This window comes from Hyla sarda, chromosome 1 (genome assembly GCF_029499605.1).
Source record: "Hyla sarda isolate aHylSar1 chromosome 1, aHylSar1.hap1, whole genome shotgun sequence".
In the NCBI taxonomy this organism is placed as follows: Eukaryota; Metazoa; Chordata; class Amphibia; order Anura; family Hylidae; genus Hyla; species Hyla sarda.
This window is the reverse complement of record NC_079189.1, coordinates 313,768,429-313,781,832: the sequence shown is the minus strand read 5'-3', so window position 1 is coordinate 313,781,832 and position 13,404 is coordinate 313,768,429. Positions and strand designations below refer to the sequence as shown.

General features: G+C 45.7%; 1 protein-coding gene across 2 annotated transcripts in view; it reads left to right on the top strand.

Annotated features, from left to right (window-relative positions):
• The first annotated feature begins 268 nt into the window (after nt 1–268).
• RNF38 (ring finger protein 38) overlaps nt 269–13,404 on the top strand; it is a 316,802-nt gene continuing 303,666 nt past the window's right edge. The window contains exon 1 of one of the 2 annotated variants that reach the window (XM_056518279.1): nt 269–1,425. In XM_056518279.1, the coding sequence (XP_056374254.1) occupies nt 720–1,425 (706 nt within the window). In that variant the 5' untranslated portion in view covers nt 269–719. The remainder of the gene's footprint in view (nt 1,426–13,404) is intronic. The other variant, XM_056518281.1, reaches the window with a different exon arrangement.

The window sequence follows — 13,404 nt, the reverse complement described above, 5'->3', positions numbered from 1 at the left end:
CGCTTCATAAAAATAAGGTCCCTAAATATTTTTAAGTCTTTTTTTACACATAAAATAAATATTTTGTCAAGTATATCTAGTAAATGTTGAATTTAAGCTGAGTCTTCTCCTTTCTGCTTATGTCTGTGACAGGTCTGTAAAGCCATTTCCCAAATAAAGAGTGGTATGGAAGGGGGGGAGGGGGTCAGCCCTGGGCACCTCAGAATAGGGCTGGATATAGGAGGCACACAGCACAGCACTGAGGCACATCCTTTCATGTTTCCAGTGACATCACAGAGACAAGGACTCCCGGGGAAGAAGTCGGGGAATCCTCAGCAGGGAAGAGGGGAGGTGTGCTGCATGTGGAGGGCTGAGGCTGCTTTTATAGAGAGGCGGATTCAGCTCCTTCCCCTTCCCCTCTCCAGGCACAGAGTGAGGAGGAGGAGGAGGAGGAGGGGGTATTGTGTGGATGGAGTGTCAGTCCTCTGGCTGCTTTCTTGTGGATGTTGGCAGCGCTGCTGGCTCTATGGGAACATAGCAGCACTCCGGGCTCAGGACTGGGGGGAGTGCTGCTGCTCCCGGGAATTACTTCACACTGCATGGAGTGACACTTCCTTGTGTTCTTTCCACCCCGGAGCACCCTGGAGGGGGAAGCCTGGAACTTCTATGCGTCTGTGCTGTGTGAGCTGCCTCCCTTCCTCCCTCTCGAAGCTGGCATTATTCCGTCCACCTCAGGGGTGATGCCAATCGCCTCCGGCTCAGGACAAGCCTCCACTCAGGACTCCAGCTGCTTTCCTCACTGTCAGCGGGCAGACAGGCTACGGGACCCCAAGCAGCAGCAGCCAGTAGGAGGCGGTGACAGCGGGGGTGGCGGTGGAGGAGGAGGAGGGCTGTTGTTGCCTTTCCCGATTTGCCTCAATCCCAGCCAGGCTGAAACAGGGGCCGAGGCTGCAGCAGCCACCAGCAGAGAAGCTGGGCACAGCAGAGGATCACTCGCCTCCCCCTCCCCCCAGCACCCACCTCTTGTGCAGGTCACCCCGTCTTTCTCTTCCCCTTCCTCCTTCTTCCAGGCTCTGTCCTCTGCTTCCTCTCCCCCCTCATCTCCTCTTCCTCCTGGAGCTCCTTCCTTCCTATTCCCAGCTTTCCTGGAGCCCCCAAGGACTAGATCCAGATCTAGGTCTGGATTCATCATGAACCCACAACAGCAGCAGCTGCATGGCATGCCTGGGTTACCCCACTTCCACCACCACCAGCTCCAGACACCCCCACCACCTCACCTTATCTCAAGTGCCCTGCGTGGGCCAGGCATGGACAGACATGAGAACCCCTCCCCAGAGGGAGCAAGACAACCCCACAGCCCTCCGGTAGTGGCGAGGAGGAGGGCAAACAGTCCGACCACCAATGAACACCACCATCACCACTACCACCACATACGACCTCCGGCAGGTAGGAGCAGACCTTGCTGCATGCATGTCAGTGTGAACAGAGTCCTGGGATGTGACACTTATGGTTACAAAAGTTTACACTCTCACTGGCACAAGGGGATAAGAGCAGTGCAAAGTCCTTGTTATCACTGGAATTATATGTCTTGGGAACAACAGTGCACACTTATTAACCCTGGTCTCCTCCTTCTAACCAGTGTTTCCCAACCAGGGTGCCTCCTGCTGTTGCAAAACTACAACTCCCAGCATGCCTGGACAGCCGAAGGCTGTCCAGGCATGCTGGGAGTTGTAGTTTTGCAACAGCAGGAGGCACCCTGTTTGAGAAACACTGCTCTAACCACTTCTCATGCCAGCTATACCAGCACATGGCACTTGTCTTCCGATAACCTGATAGGGTCTCCCAGGAAATACATTCCCGTGAAAAAGAAACTTAGACTGGGTTCACACCACGTTTTTGCAATACAGTTCCCGTATCAGGTTTTTGATTAAAAAAAAAAAAACATTCCTCTAAACCTGACTAAGAGTACATTCACACCACGTTTTTTCAATACAGTTCCCGTATCAGGTTTTTGATTTAAAAAAAACGGTTTGGATGTATGTGGAACCCACGAATTGTACTGCATCGTCAAGTAGTGGGCGTTTTCAGCTGGAAGTCATTTGACTTTGATATTTGGTTACTTTTGTTCTTTGTGCCTTAAAACAAATAAAAACTTACTTTGAAAAAAAACAAAAAAAAAACGGATTGCTCTAAACCTGACTAAGAGTGCATTCACACCACGTTTTTGCAATACTGTTCCCGTATCAGGTTTTTGATGAAAAACTGATTCCTCAAAACCGGACTTAACTGTATCAAAACGTGTGTACAAATTTTAACGCGTATACAGTTAAAAACCGTATACGGTTTAAGAAAATTATGTCCGGTTGCATCCGTTTTTTTAAGAAAAAAAGTATACGTTTTTAACTTTTCACTCCATTATGAATAAAGTTTCACTTGTTTGATTGAAATTCCAAGAAAAAAAAACGGTGCAAAGTCAAAAACCGTATGGTGAAAAGCGGATGGAACCGTACGCACATACCATTCTGTAGGGTTCCCATTGACTCCCATGTTTAATAAAATTCATATACGGTTTAAAACAGTTTTTCACCCGGACCAAAAACCGTGGTTTTGGGTACGGGATAAAAACTGACAAAACCGTACAGGATGCAAAATGGACACAACCTGATGCATCTTTTGGCATATGGTTTTCAATAGAGAGTCAATGCATACATTTTCCAATACAGTTCCATACGGTTTTCACATAGAATACGTATACAGGAACTGTATTACAAAAACGTGGTGTGAATGCAGCCTAAACTGTGTTTAAATGTGTGTACAAATTTGAATCCGTATACGGTTTGAAAAATGATGTCCGGTTGCATAATTTTATGTATACGTTTTTAACATTTCACTTGTTTGATTGAAATTCCAAGAAAAAAACTGTGCAAAGTCAAAAGCCGTATGGTGAAAACCAGATGGAACCGTACGCACATACAGTTCTGTACGGTTCCCATTGACTCCCATGTTAAAAAAACAAAACGTATACATTTCAATACAGGTTTTCACCCGGACCGGACGGTTTTGGGTACGGGAAAAAAACTGACAAAACCGTACATGATGCAAAACGGATACAACCGGTTGCATCGTTTGGCATACGGTTTTCAATGGAGAGTCAATGCATACGGTTTTCAAAACGGTCCAAATTGAAAACATATACGGGAACTGTTTTGCAGAAACGTGGTGTGAACCCAGCCTTATACAGTTAAAGGGGTACTCCGGTGAAAACCTTTTTTCTTTTAAATCAACTGGTGGCAGAAAGTTAAACATATTTGTAAATGACTTCTATTAAAAAAGCTTAATCCTTCCTGTACTTATTAGCTGCTGAATGCTACAGAGGAAATTCTTTGCTTTTTGGAATGCTCTCTGATGACATCACAAGCACAGTTCTCTCTGCTGACGTTATTATAATAAGTCTTTATTTATTTATTTATTGTTGTCCTTAGTGGGATTTGAACCCAAGTCCCCAGCACTGCAAGGCAGCAGTGCTAACCACTGAGCCACCATGCTGCCCTTAGCATACATCTGCTATGCACGGTTGCTAAAATGGACAGAGATGTCAGCAGAGAGCACTGTGCTCGTGATGTCATCAGTGTTCCAAAAAGAAAGGAATTTCCTCTGTAGCATTCAGCAGCTAATAAGTACTGGAAGGATTAAGATTTTTCAATAGAAGTAATTTACAAATATGTTTAACTTTCTGCCACCAGTTGATTTAAAAGAAAAAAGGTTTTCACCGGAGTACCCCTTTATATTTGTTTCTGTGTCATAGCTGGATGTACGGTAGTGGTGAATAGAAACGGAGCACAGAAGTTCATGGGATCTATTGTGTGACAACAGACATGAAGGAGTTAAATTAAAAGGACCCTGGTAGAGAGTATCGGTAAAGCTGATTGATTATGGAGCTTAGAGAAGGACAGTTGTGCAGCTGAATGGGTTAAAGCAGTAGCAAAGGCGCAGTTCCTCTCCTCTTCCCCTCTTGTCATACATTCCTGTAATGCTGGATACATGCACTTGTGGGCGGGGGTGAGAAGGAACTTGGAAGGATTTTACTGCTGCTATAGACTTCCATCACATTCATCATTTTCTATATCACTTCTGTGATGTTACCACCATTGAATCGGATGGCTAATGTTATTTATGAAGCTGTACGGTATATGTTTACTCCACAGCAAGTGAACTGAAATCATTTGTATCACATTGAGTAATAACAGTACGACCACCGACGTTGCCATTGAAGTCCATAAAGATGTAATTACTTATTTTGTTACTCATATAGTGTACTGCAGCGCCGTAATGACACATAGTATACTGGGAACCATTACTTGCATCAGTCCTTGTCACCAATAGGAGGCGCAATCTAATTTCCCTATGGCACGCTTTATAGGAAGAAAATGGAATGTGGACGGGGGGCACACACAAACAAATAGAACATATAAACTCCATGCACATGCTGGGCTTGGTTGGTTCTGAACCCAGGAGCTCATTGCAGTAAGACAACAGTACAGTGATCCCTCAACTTACAATGGCCTCAACATACAATAGTTTCAACATACAATGGTCTTTTCTGGTCATTGTAACTTGAAACTAGACTCAGCATACAATGTACGGACCGTCCAGATCTGTGAAACGTGTCAATGGCCGGAAGAACTGACCAATTAAAATGGGCATTTTACTTGTAAAACCCCTATATTACTGAAGCGTATGCACTGACTGATGTCTGGTAGCGCCCCCTACAGTACAGGGAGGTATTACATGTTCTGTACTCTTTACCTGTACCAGGGTTACCTGCTCCTTTGGACACCAGGTGAGAGCGGCTCCATGTTAATTTTTTGGGACATTGCGTGTACTGTACAGGATCCTGAAGACGCTCCTGTCCTCTACATAGACCAGTGTTTCCCAAGCCGGGTGCCCCCAGCTGTTGCAAAACTACTACTCCCATCATGCCGGGAGTTGTAGTTTTGCAACAGCTGGAGGCTCCCTGCTTGGGAAACACTGACATAGACAGTGATTTACAGCTCCCAGCAGATCTTTCTTACTTTTATATGTAAGGATTTGCTTTATCTCTATTAGTTATCTACTTATTTTTCTTTAATTCTCACTTTTTCCTATTTTGGGATGACATTTTGGTGCCTTTAGAACCAATTACAGTGACCCCTCAACTTACAATGGCCTCAACATACAATAGTTTCAACATACAATGGTCTTTTTTGGACCATTGTAACTCAAAACCAGACTCAACATACAATGCTATGGAATCTGTGAAACATGTCAATGGCCGGAAGAACCGACCAATCAGAATGAATATTTCACTGGTAAAACCCGTGTATTCCTTAAGTGTATGCACTGACTGGTGTCTGTTAGCTCCCCCTACAGTACAGTGAGGTATTACATGTTCTGTACTCTTTACCTGTATTCCTAAAGTGTATGCACTAAATTCCTGTTGGGTAGCGCCCCCTACAGTACAGGGAGGTATTACATGTTCTGTACTCTTTACCTGTGCCAGGGTTAGCTGCTCCTTTGGGCTCCAGGTGGGGGCGGCTCCATTTTCCTTTTTTTAGGACATTGCGTGTTCTGTACAGGACCCTGAAGAAGCTTCTGTCCTCTACATAGACCATTGTTTCCCAAAGAGGGTGCCTCCAGCTGTTGCAAAACTACAATTCCTAGCATGTCCGGACAGCCTTTGGCTGTCCGGGCATGCTGGGAGTTGTGGTTTTGCAAAAGCTAGAGGCACCCTGGTTGGGAAACACTGACAGACAGTGATTACAGCTCCCGGCAGATCTTTCTTGCTTTATCTATATTAGTTATCTACTTATTTATCTTTAATCCTCACTTTTTCCTATTTTTGGATGACATTTTGGTGGCTTCAGAACCAATTACCAGGTTTCCATATAATTATGGTCTCAGCATACAATGGTTTCAACATACAATGGTTTCAACATACAATGGTCATCCTGGAACCAATTAATATTGTAACTTGAGGGACCACTGTACTAAACATTGACCTACTGTAGTCTATCATAAGATCATATCTGGTGCCTTAAGAAATATTTTGCAGAGTTTCCGAGTTCTAAGCATGTGTTTTAGCAATGTTAGTTTGTATTATTTTATATATTTTTCTTATCCTGGTTATTTGTGTAAATATTTAAACAAAAACAGCTGTTCTAAAAAGTTTTCTAGTTGTTGTGACATTTCTTTGTAAAATATTGGTAAATATATGACCAGTTTATGTAACATGTACTTTAAGCAAAACTGCCCCGGAAGGAGGCACAAATTGAAGCGTAGAATACCTGTCTATATATGGCGCAGCTACCGGGTATTTGGCTTTATTCGCTCATCAGTTTTACTGAAAAACGTTAGTAGAATTGGCGTAGGGGCCTCGTACATTTTTTTTTTTCAACTATGTACAAAAAAAAAATGACAGACTATATTGCAATATAATAAATTTGGCTACACAGCCAATACTGAAAGTTTTTGGTCCTGGTCACATTTTCTCCTATATTTTGGAAATATCTCAGGTGTCATGATGTCTAGTTTCCACCAATGTATATTAGTCACAGTCTGTATTTGTGAGTGAAACCGAGCTGTTGGGGTTGTGTCTTGTTGTAATAGAGCAGTATGATAAAGTCAGAACAGAACTTTGAGATATATGGATGAATATATATATATATATATATATATATATATATATGAGTTTATATTTATTATTTTTTTACAAAAATGGACATGGGGGGGGTGTCATACTGAAAAATAATGACTTTTTTACATGGCTGTGTTTAATATATTCTAAAGGAATTTACCAATTGTTTGAAAGGATAGGCTATCAATATCAGAATGGGGGGGTCCGACAACCCCCCCCCAGATAACTCTAAGGGGTACTCTGCCCCTAGACATCTTATCCACTATCCAAAGGATAGGGGATAAGATGTCAGATCGCTGGGGTCCTGCTGCTGGAGAACCCTGGGATCCACCATGCAGCACCCACCTTTAGCGGCTTCCAGAACCGCTGGAGGTCCTTAGGCTGAGTCCATCTCGACCACGAGCACGGAGCATAGTGACGTCACAGCTCTGTCCCCGTGTGACGTCACGCTCCGCCCCCCCAATGCAAGTCTATTGGAGGGGAGCTGTCACGCCCCCTCCCATAGGCTTGCATTGAGGGGGTGGAGCGTGACGTCACAGGGGGGCGGAGCTGGGATGTCACTATGCTCAGTCATCGTGACCGCCAGTAATCAGACCCGGAGCGAACACGCTCCGGAGACTGATTCTAACGGGTGTGGCGTGGAAGATCACGGGGGTCCCCAGCGGCGGGACCCCCGCGATCAGGCATCTTATCCCCTATCCTTTGGATAGGGGAAAAGATGTCTTAGCGCCGGAGTACCCCTTTAAATGGGCACTGCCAGATATAAAAAAACTTTTTATATGTTGTACATCTTGAAAAAAACAATAGTTTTTCTAATATACTTCTTTTAAACATTTTCATATTTTATGAAAGAAAACTGCCTTTGAAAATCCCACCACTAGGGGGTCCCCATACCTCCTTGGACACTGATGATTCCCATAGCAGCATGAGGGTGTCCAAGGGTCATGGACACAAGATGGCTGATTGACAAGGCTGCAGGAGGAACACAGCCTGCAGCAACACTGCTGTAACACAGATTTTTACCAAATGTGCCTCCAGCTGTTGCAAAACTACACCTCCAAGCATGCTTGGACAGTCAAAGGATGTCTGGGCATGCTGAGAGTTGTAGTTTTGCGAAAGCTGTAGGCACACAGCTGAAAGCAACACAGCTGCAAAAAAATAGTTATCCAAACAATGTACCTCCAACTATCCCAGCATTTTAGGACTGCCAAAGGACACACAGGAATGACATAGGAAGATGTAAGTTATACACTCATAAGATGTAAGTTATACACTTATAGACTCATAATGTATTTGGTGGTAGAGTACAGGCAATCTCCAATAATCGTGTGTGTGTGTACAGCATGAAACCAGAGAGGAAAGTGTTACAGTCTAGAGCAGAGCTGCAAGGCTCCCTCCTGAGAGCATTGAGTCAGCAGAGTGAGGGAGGGGGAGGAGTCATCACAGTGCAGCCGAGAGAAGGACACACCTCCTCCCTTTGACAAGATGAAAAAGAATTGAGCAGCTGTAATATGCTATTTTTCGGATTAGGTACTGAGTAACATATGACATTTTTTGTTTTGTTTGTTTTTTTAGATCTGACAGGTACGTTTTAAGTGCATGATAGCCTTTCAGTGGTGATTTGGATTCTAGAACGTACATTTAAAAACAATTCTAAATATATAAAACTTACAAATGTACATTGTATTCCAGATCTCCGTTTCTTCACTCTGATGTTGCTTCAGGAGATGATGTAGAAAAGCAATGTTGTTGTCTGGAATCCAAGGTTGACGTCCGTGGACGTCTCTTCACTACCTGCTGGTGCTGCAGTGCACATGTATCCTGTGCTGCTGTGTTGGAATACTGCTACACAGCGACCAACACTAAGAATCATAATTTCACAGACAGTTATATACTAAATAGCCAAAAGATTGTGGACATCACTTCTAGTTTCTGTTCTGGCCACACCTTTTGTTCAATTCATATAATAACACTTCTGCTTTGCATAGGCAACATTTCCAGTAGAATGTTCCATCCTGAATGTTCATTGCCTTTTAACATGGCGCTGTCATAACATGCCTGTTTACTTTTTCTAGCTGCTGAGAGTTGACCTTGTCAGTTGCAAGTGCTGTTAGTGGGAATGCCTAGGAACAACAACAACTCAGCTAGCCACACAAGCGTGCAGAGTAATGCAAGACTCATCTGTCCTCTGATAAGTACTGTCTGCTAGATCCCAAACTGCCTCTAGAGGCAGCATCAAGGCAGCTGTTAACCTGGATTTTTATGCATTGGGCTTTCATGGCCGAGTAACTGCACACAGAGTAAGCTCAATGCTAAGCCGCTGCTGGAATGGTGTAAAGCACATCAATATTAGACACTGATGCAGTGGAAATGTATCCTCTAGCTTGATGATCCACATCATTGTGTCAGTTGACAGAAGATTCTGGGATGTGGATGAGAGGAAAACACTTACTCTATCGCACGTGAGGCCTCAGCTGTAAAGTTTCGTAGAAGAAAAATATTGGGTTTTCACAATTTTTTCTTACCTTTTTAATCTTAAAGGAGTTTTCTGGGACATAAGCATTTAAAGGGGTATTCCGGCCCCAAGACATCTTATCCCCTATCCAAAGGATAGGGGATAAGATGTCTGATCCCAGGGGTCCCGCTGCTTGGGACCCCCGCAATCTAGCATGTAGCACTGCTGGAAGCACTGGAGGCTCTCAGTGTTATGCCTCCCAACCACGGGGACGGAGTATCGTGATGTCACGACTCCACCCCGTGTGACGTCACCCCCCCCAATGCCAGACATTATCACCCAATAACTGATGTGTTTGCTATAACATCAAACATAAAACCAACTTCTTATAATCTATGGAATAAAATGCCCATATGGATGTGATGTTTGGTACCTTATATACTTATTGTGGCCATCAAAGTGCAACTTTGCAACATGTTTTACTATGCGAATGGATATTTGCAGCACAGGATTGTGAGAAGGGTTGTAATGTGAGATGTATAGATGCCAGCCGGCATCGTGACAGTAGATCCGGCCATGGATCCCGCTGAAGTTCCTCTGCCAGTTGTCGCTGACCTCACCACGGTGGTCGCCCAGCAGTCACAACAGATAGCGCAACAAGGCCAACAGCTGTCTCAACTGACCGTTATGCTACAACAGTTACTACCACAGCTTCAGCAGTCATCTCCTCCGCCAGCTCCTGCACCTCCTCCGCAGCGAGTGGCCGCTCCTGGGATACGCTTATCCTTACCGGATAAATTTGATGGGGACTCTAAGTTTTGCCGTGGCTTTCTTTCCCAATGTTCCCTGCATCTGGAGATGATGTCGGACCTGTTTCCCACTGAAAGGTCTAAGGTGGCTTTCGTAGTCAGTCTTCTGTCCGGAAAAGCCCTGTCATGGGCCACACCGCTCTGGGACCGCAATGACCCCGTCACTGCCTCTGTACACTCCTTCTTCTCGGAAATCCGAAGTGTCTTTGAGGAACCTGCCCGAGCCTCTTCTGCTGAGACTGCCCTGTTGAACCTGGTCCAGGGTAATTCTTCCGTTGGCGAGTATGCCGTACAGTTCCGTACACTTGCTTCAGAATTGTCCTGGAATAATGAGGCCCTCTGCGCGACCTTCAAAAAAGGCCTATCCAGCAACATTAAAGATGTTCTGGCCGCACGAGAAATTCCTGCTAATCTACATGAACTTATTCACCTAGCCACTCGCATTGACATGCGTTTTTCTGAAAGGCGTCAGGAACTCCGCCAAGATATGGACTCTGTTCGCACGAGGCGTTTCGTCTCCTCGGCTCCTCTCTCCTCTGGTCCCCTGCAATCTGTTCCTGTGCCTCCCGCCGTGGAGGCTATGCAGGTCGACCGGTCTCGCCTGACACCTCAAGAGAGGACACGACGCCGTATGGAGAACCTCTGCCTGTACTGTGCTAGTACCGAACACTTCCTGAGGGATTGTCCTATCCGTCCTCCCCGCCTGGAAAGACGTACGCTGACTCCGCACAAAGGTGAGACAGTCCTTGATGTCTTCTCTGCTTCTCCACGTCTTACTGTGCCTGTGCGGATGTCTGCCTCTGCCTTCTCCTTCTCTACGGTGGCCTTCTTGGACTCTGGATCTGCAGGAAATTTTATTTTGGCCTCTCTCGTCTACAGGTTCAACATCCCGGTGACCAGTCTCGCCAGACCCCTCTACATCAATTGTGTAAATAATGAAAGATTGGACTGTACCATACGTTTCTGCACGGAGCCCCTTCTTATGAGCATCGGATCTCATCATGAGAGGATTGAACTTTTGGTCCTCCCCAATTGCACCTCAGAAATTCTCCTTGGACTTCCCTGGCTTCAACTTCATTCCCCAACCCTGGATTGGTCCACTGGGGAGATCAAGAGTTGGGGGTCCTCTTGTTCCAAGAACTGTCTAAAACCGGTTCCCAGTAACCCTTGCCGTAACTCTGTGGTTCCTCCAGTAACCGGTCTCCCTAAGGCCTATATGGACTTCGCGGATGTTTTCTGCAAAAAACAAGCTGAGACTCTACCTCCTCACAGGCCTTATGATTGCCCTATCGACCTCCTCCCGGGCACTACTCCACCCCGGGGCAGAATTTATCCTCTCTCTGCCCCAGAGACTCTTGCCATGTCCGAATACGTCCAGGAGAATCTAAAAAAGGGCTTTATCCGTAAATCCTCCTCTCCTGCCGGAGCCGGATTTTTCTTTGTGTCCAAAAAAGATGGCTCCCTACGTCCTTGCATTGACTACCGCGGTCTTAATAAAATCACGGTTAAGAACCGCTACCCCTTACCCCTCATCTCTGAACTCTTTGATCGCCTCCAAGGTGCCCACATCTTCACTAAATTGGACTTAAGAGGCGCCTATAACCTCATCCGCATCAGAGAGGGGGACGAGTGGAAAACGGCATTTAACACCAGAGATGGACACTTTGAGTATCTGGTCATGCCCTTTGGACTGTGCAATGCCCCTGCCGTCTTCCAAGACTTTGTCAATGAAATTTTTCGTGATCTGTTATACTCCTGTGTTATTGTATATCTGGACGATATCCTAATTTTTTCTGCCAATCTTGAAGAACACCGCCAGCATGTCCGTATGGTTCTTCAGAGACTTCGTGACAACCAACTCTATGCCAAAATTGAGAAATGTCTGTTTGAATGCCAATCTCTTCCTTTTCTAGGATATTTGGTCTCTGGCCAGGGACTACAGATGGATCCAGACAAACTCTCTGCCGTCTTAGATTGGCCACGCCCCTCCGGACTCCGTGCTATCCAACGCTTTTTGGGGTTCGCCAATTATTACAGGCAATTTATTCCACATTTTTCTACCATTGTGGCTCCTATCGTGGCTTTAACCAAAAAAAATGCTGATCCCAAGTCCTGGCCTCCTCAAGCAGAAGACGCCTTTAAACGACTCAAGTCTGCCTTTTCTTCGGCTCCCGTGCTCTCCAGACCTGACCCTTCCAAACCCTTCCTATTGGAGGTTGATGCCTCCTCAGTGGGAGCTGGAGCTGTTCTTCTACAAAAAAATTCTTCCGGGCATGCTGTCACTTGTGGTTTTTTCTCTAGGACCTTCTCTCCAGCGGAGAGGAACTACTCCATCGGGGATCGAGAGCTTCTAGCCATTAAATTAGCACTTGAGGAATGGAGGCATCTGCTGGAGGGATCAAGATTTCCTGTTATTATCTACACCGACCACAAGAACCTCTCCTACCTCCAGTCTGCCCAACGGCTGAATCCTCGCCAGGCCCGGTGGTCTCTGTTCTTTGCCCGATTTAATTTTGAGATTCACTTTCGTCCTGCCGATAAGAACATTAGGGCCGATGCTCTCTCTCGTTCCTCGGATGCCTCAGAAGTTGATCTCCCTCCGCAACACATCATTCCACCTGACTGCCTGATCTCCACTTCTCCTGCCTCCATCAGGCAGACTCCTCCAGGAAAGACCTTTGTTTCTCCACGCCAACGCCTCGGAATCCTCAAATGGGGTCACTCCTCCCATCTCGCAGGTCATGCGGGCATCAAGAAATCTGTGCAACTCATCTCCCGCTTCTATTGGTGGCCGACTCTGGAGACGGATGTTGTGGACTTTGTGCGAGCCTGCACTATCTGTGCCCGGGATAAGACTCCTCGCCAGAAGCCCGCTGGTTTTCTTCATCCTCTGCCTGTCCCCGAACAGCCTTGGTCTCTGATTGGTATGGATTTTATTACTGATTTACCCCCTTCCCGTGGCAACACTGTTATTTGGGTGGTCGTTGATCGATTCTCCAAAATGGCACATTTAATCCCTCTTCCTGGTCTTCCTTCTGCGCCTCAGTTGGCTAAACAATTTTTTGTACACATTTTTCGTCTTCACGGGTTGCCTACGCAGATTGTCTCGGATAGAGGTGTCCAATTCGTGTCTAAATTCTGGAGGGCTCTCTGTAAATAACTCAAGATTAAATTAAATTTTTCCTCTGCATATCATCCCCAGTCCAATGGACAAGTAGAAAGAATTAACCAGATCTTGGGTGATTATTTGCGACATTTTGTTTCCTCCCGCCAGGATGACTGGGCAGATCTCCTTCCATGGGCCGAATTCTCGTATAACTTCAGGGTCTCTGAGTCTTCCTCCAAATCCCCATTTTTCGTGGTGTACGGCCGTCACCCTCTTCCCCCCCTCCCTACCCCCTTGCCCTCTGGTCTGCCCGCTGTGGATGAAATTTCTCGTGACCTTTCCATTATATGGAGAGAGACCCAAAATTCTCTCTTACAGGCTT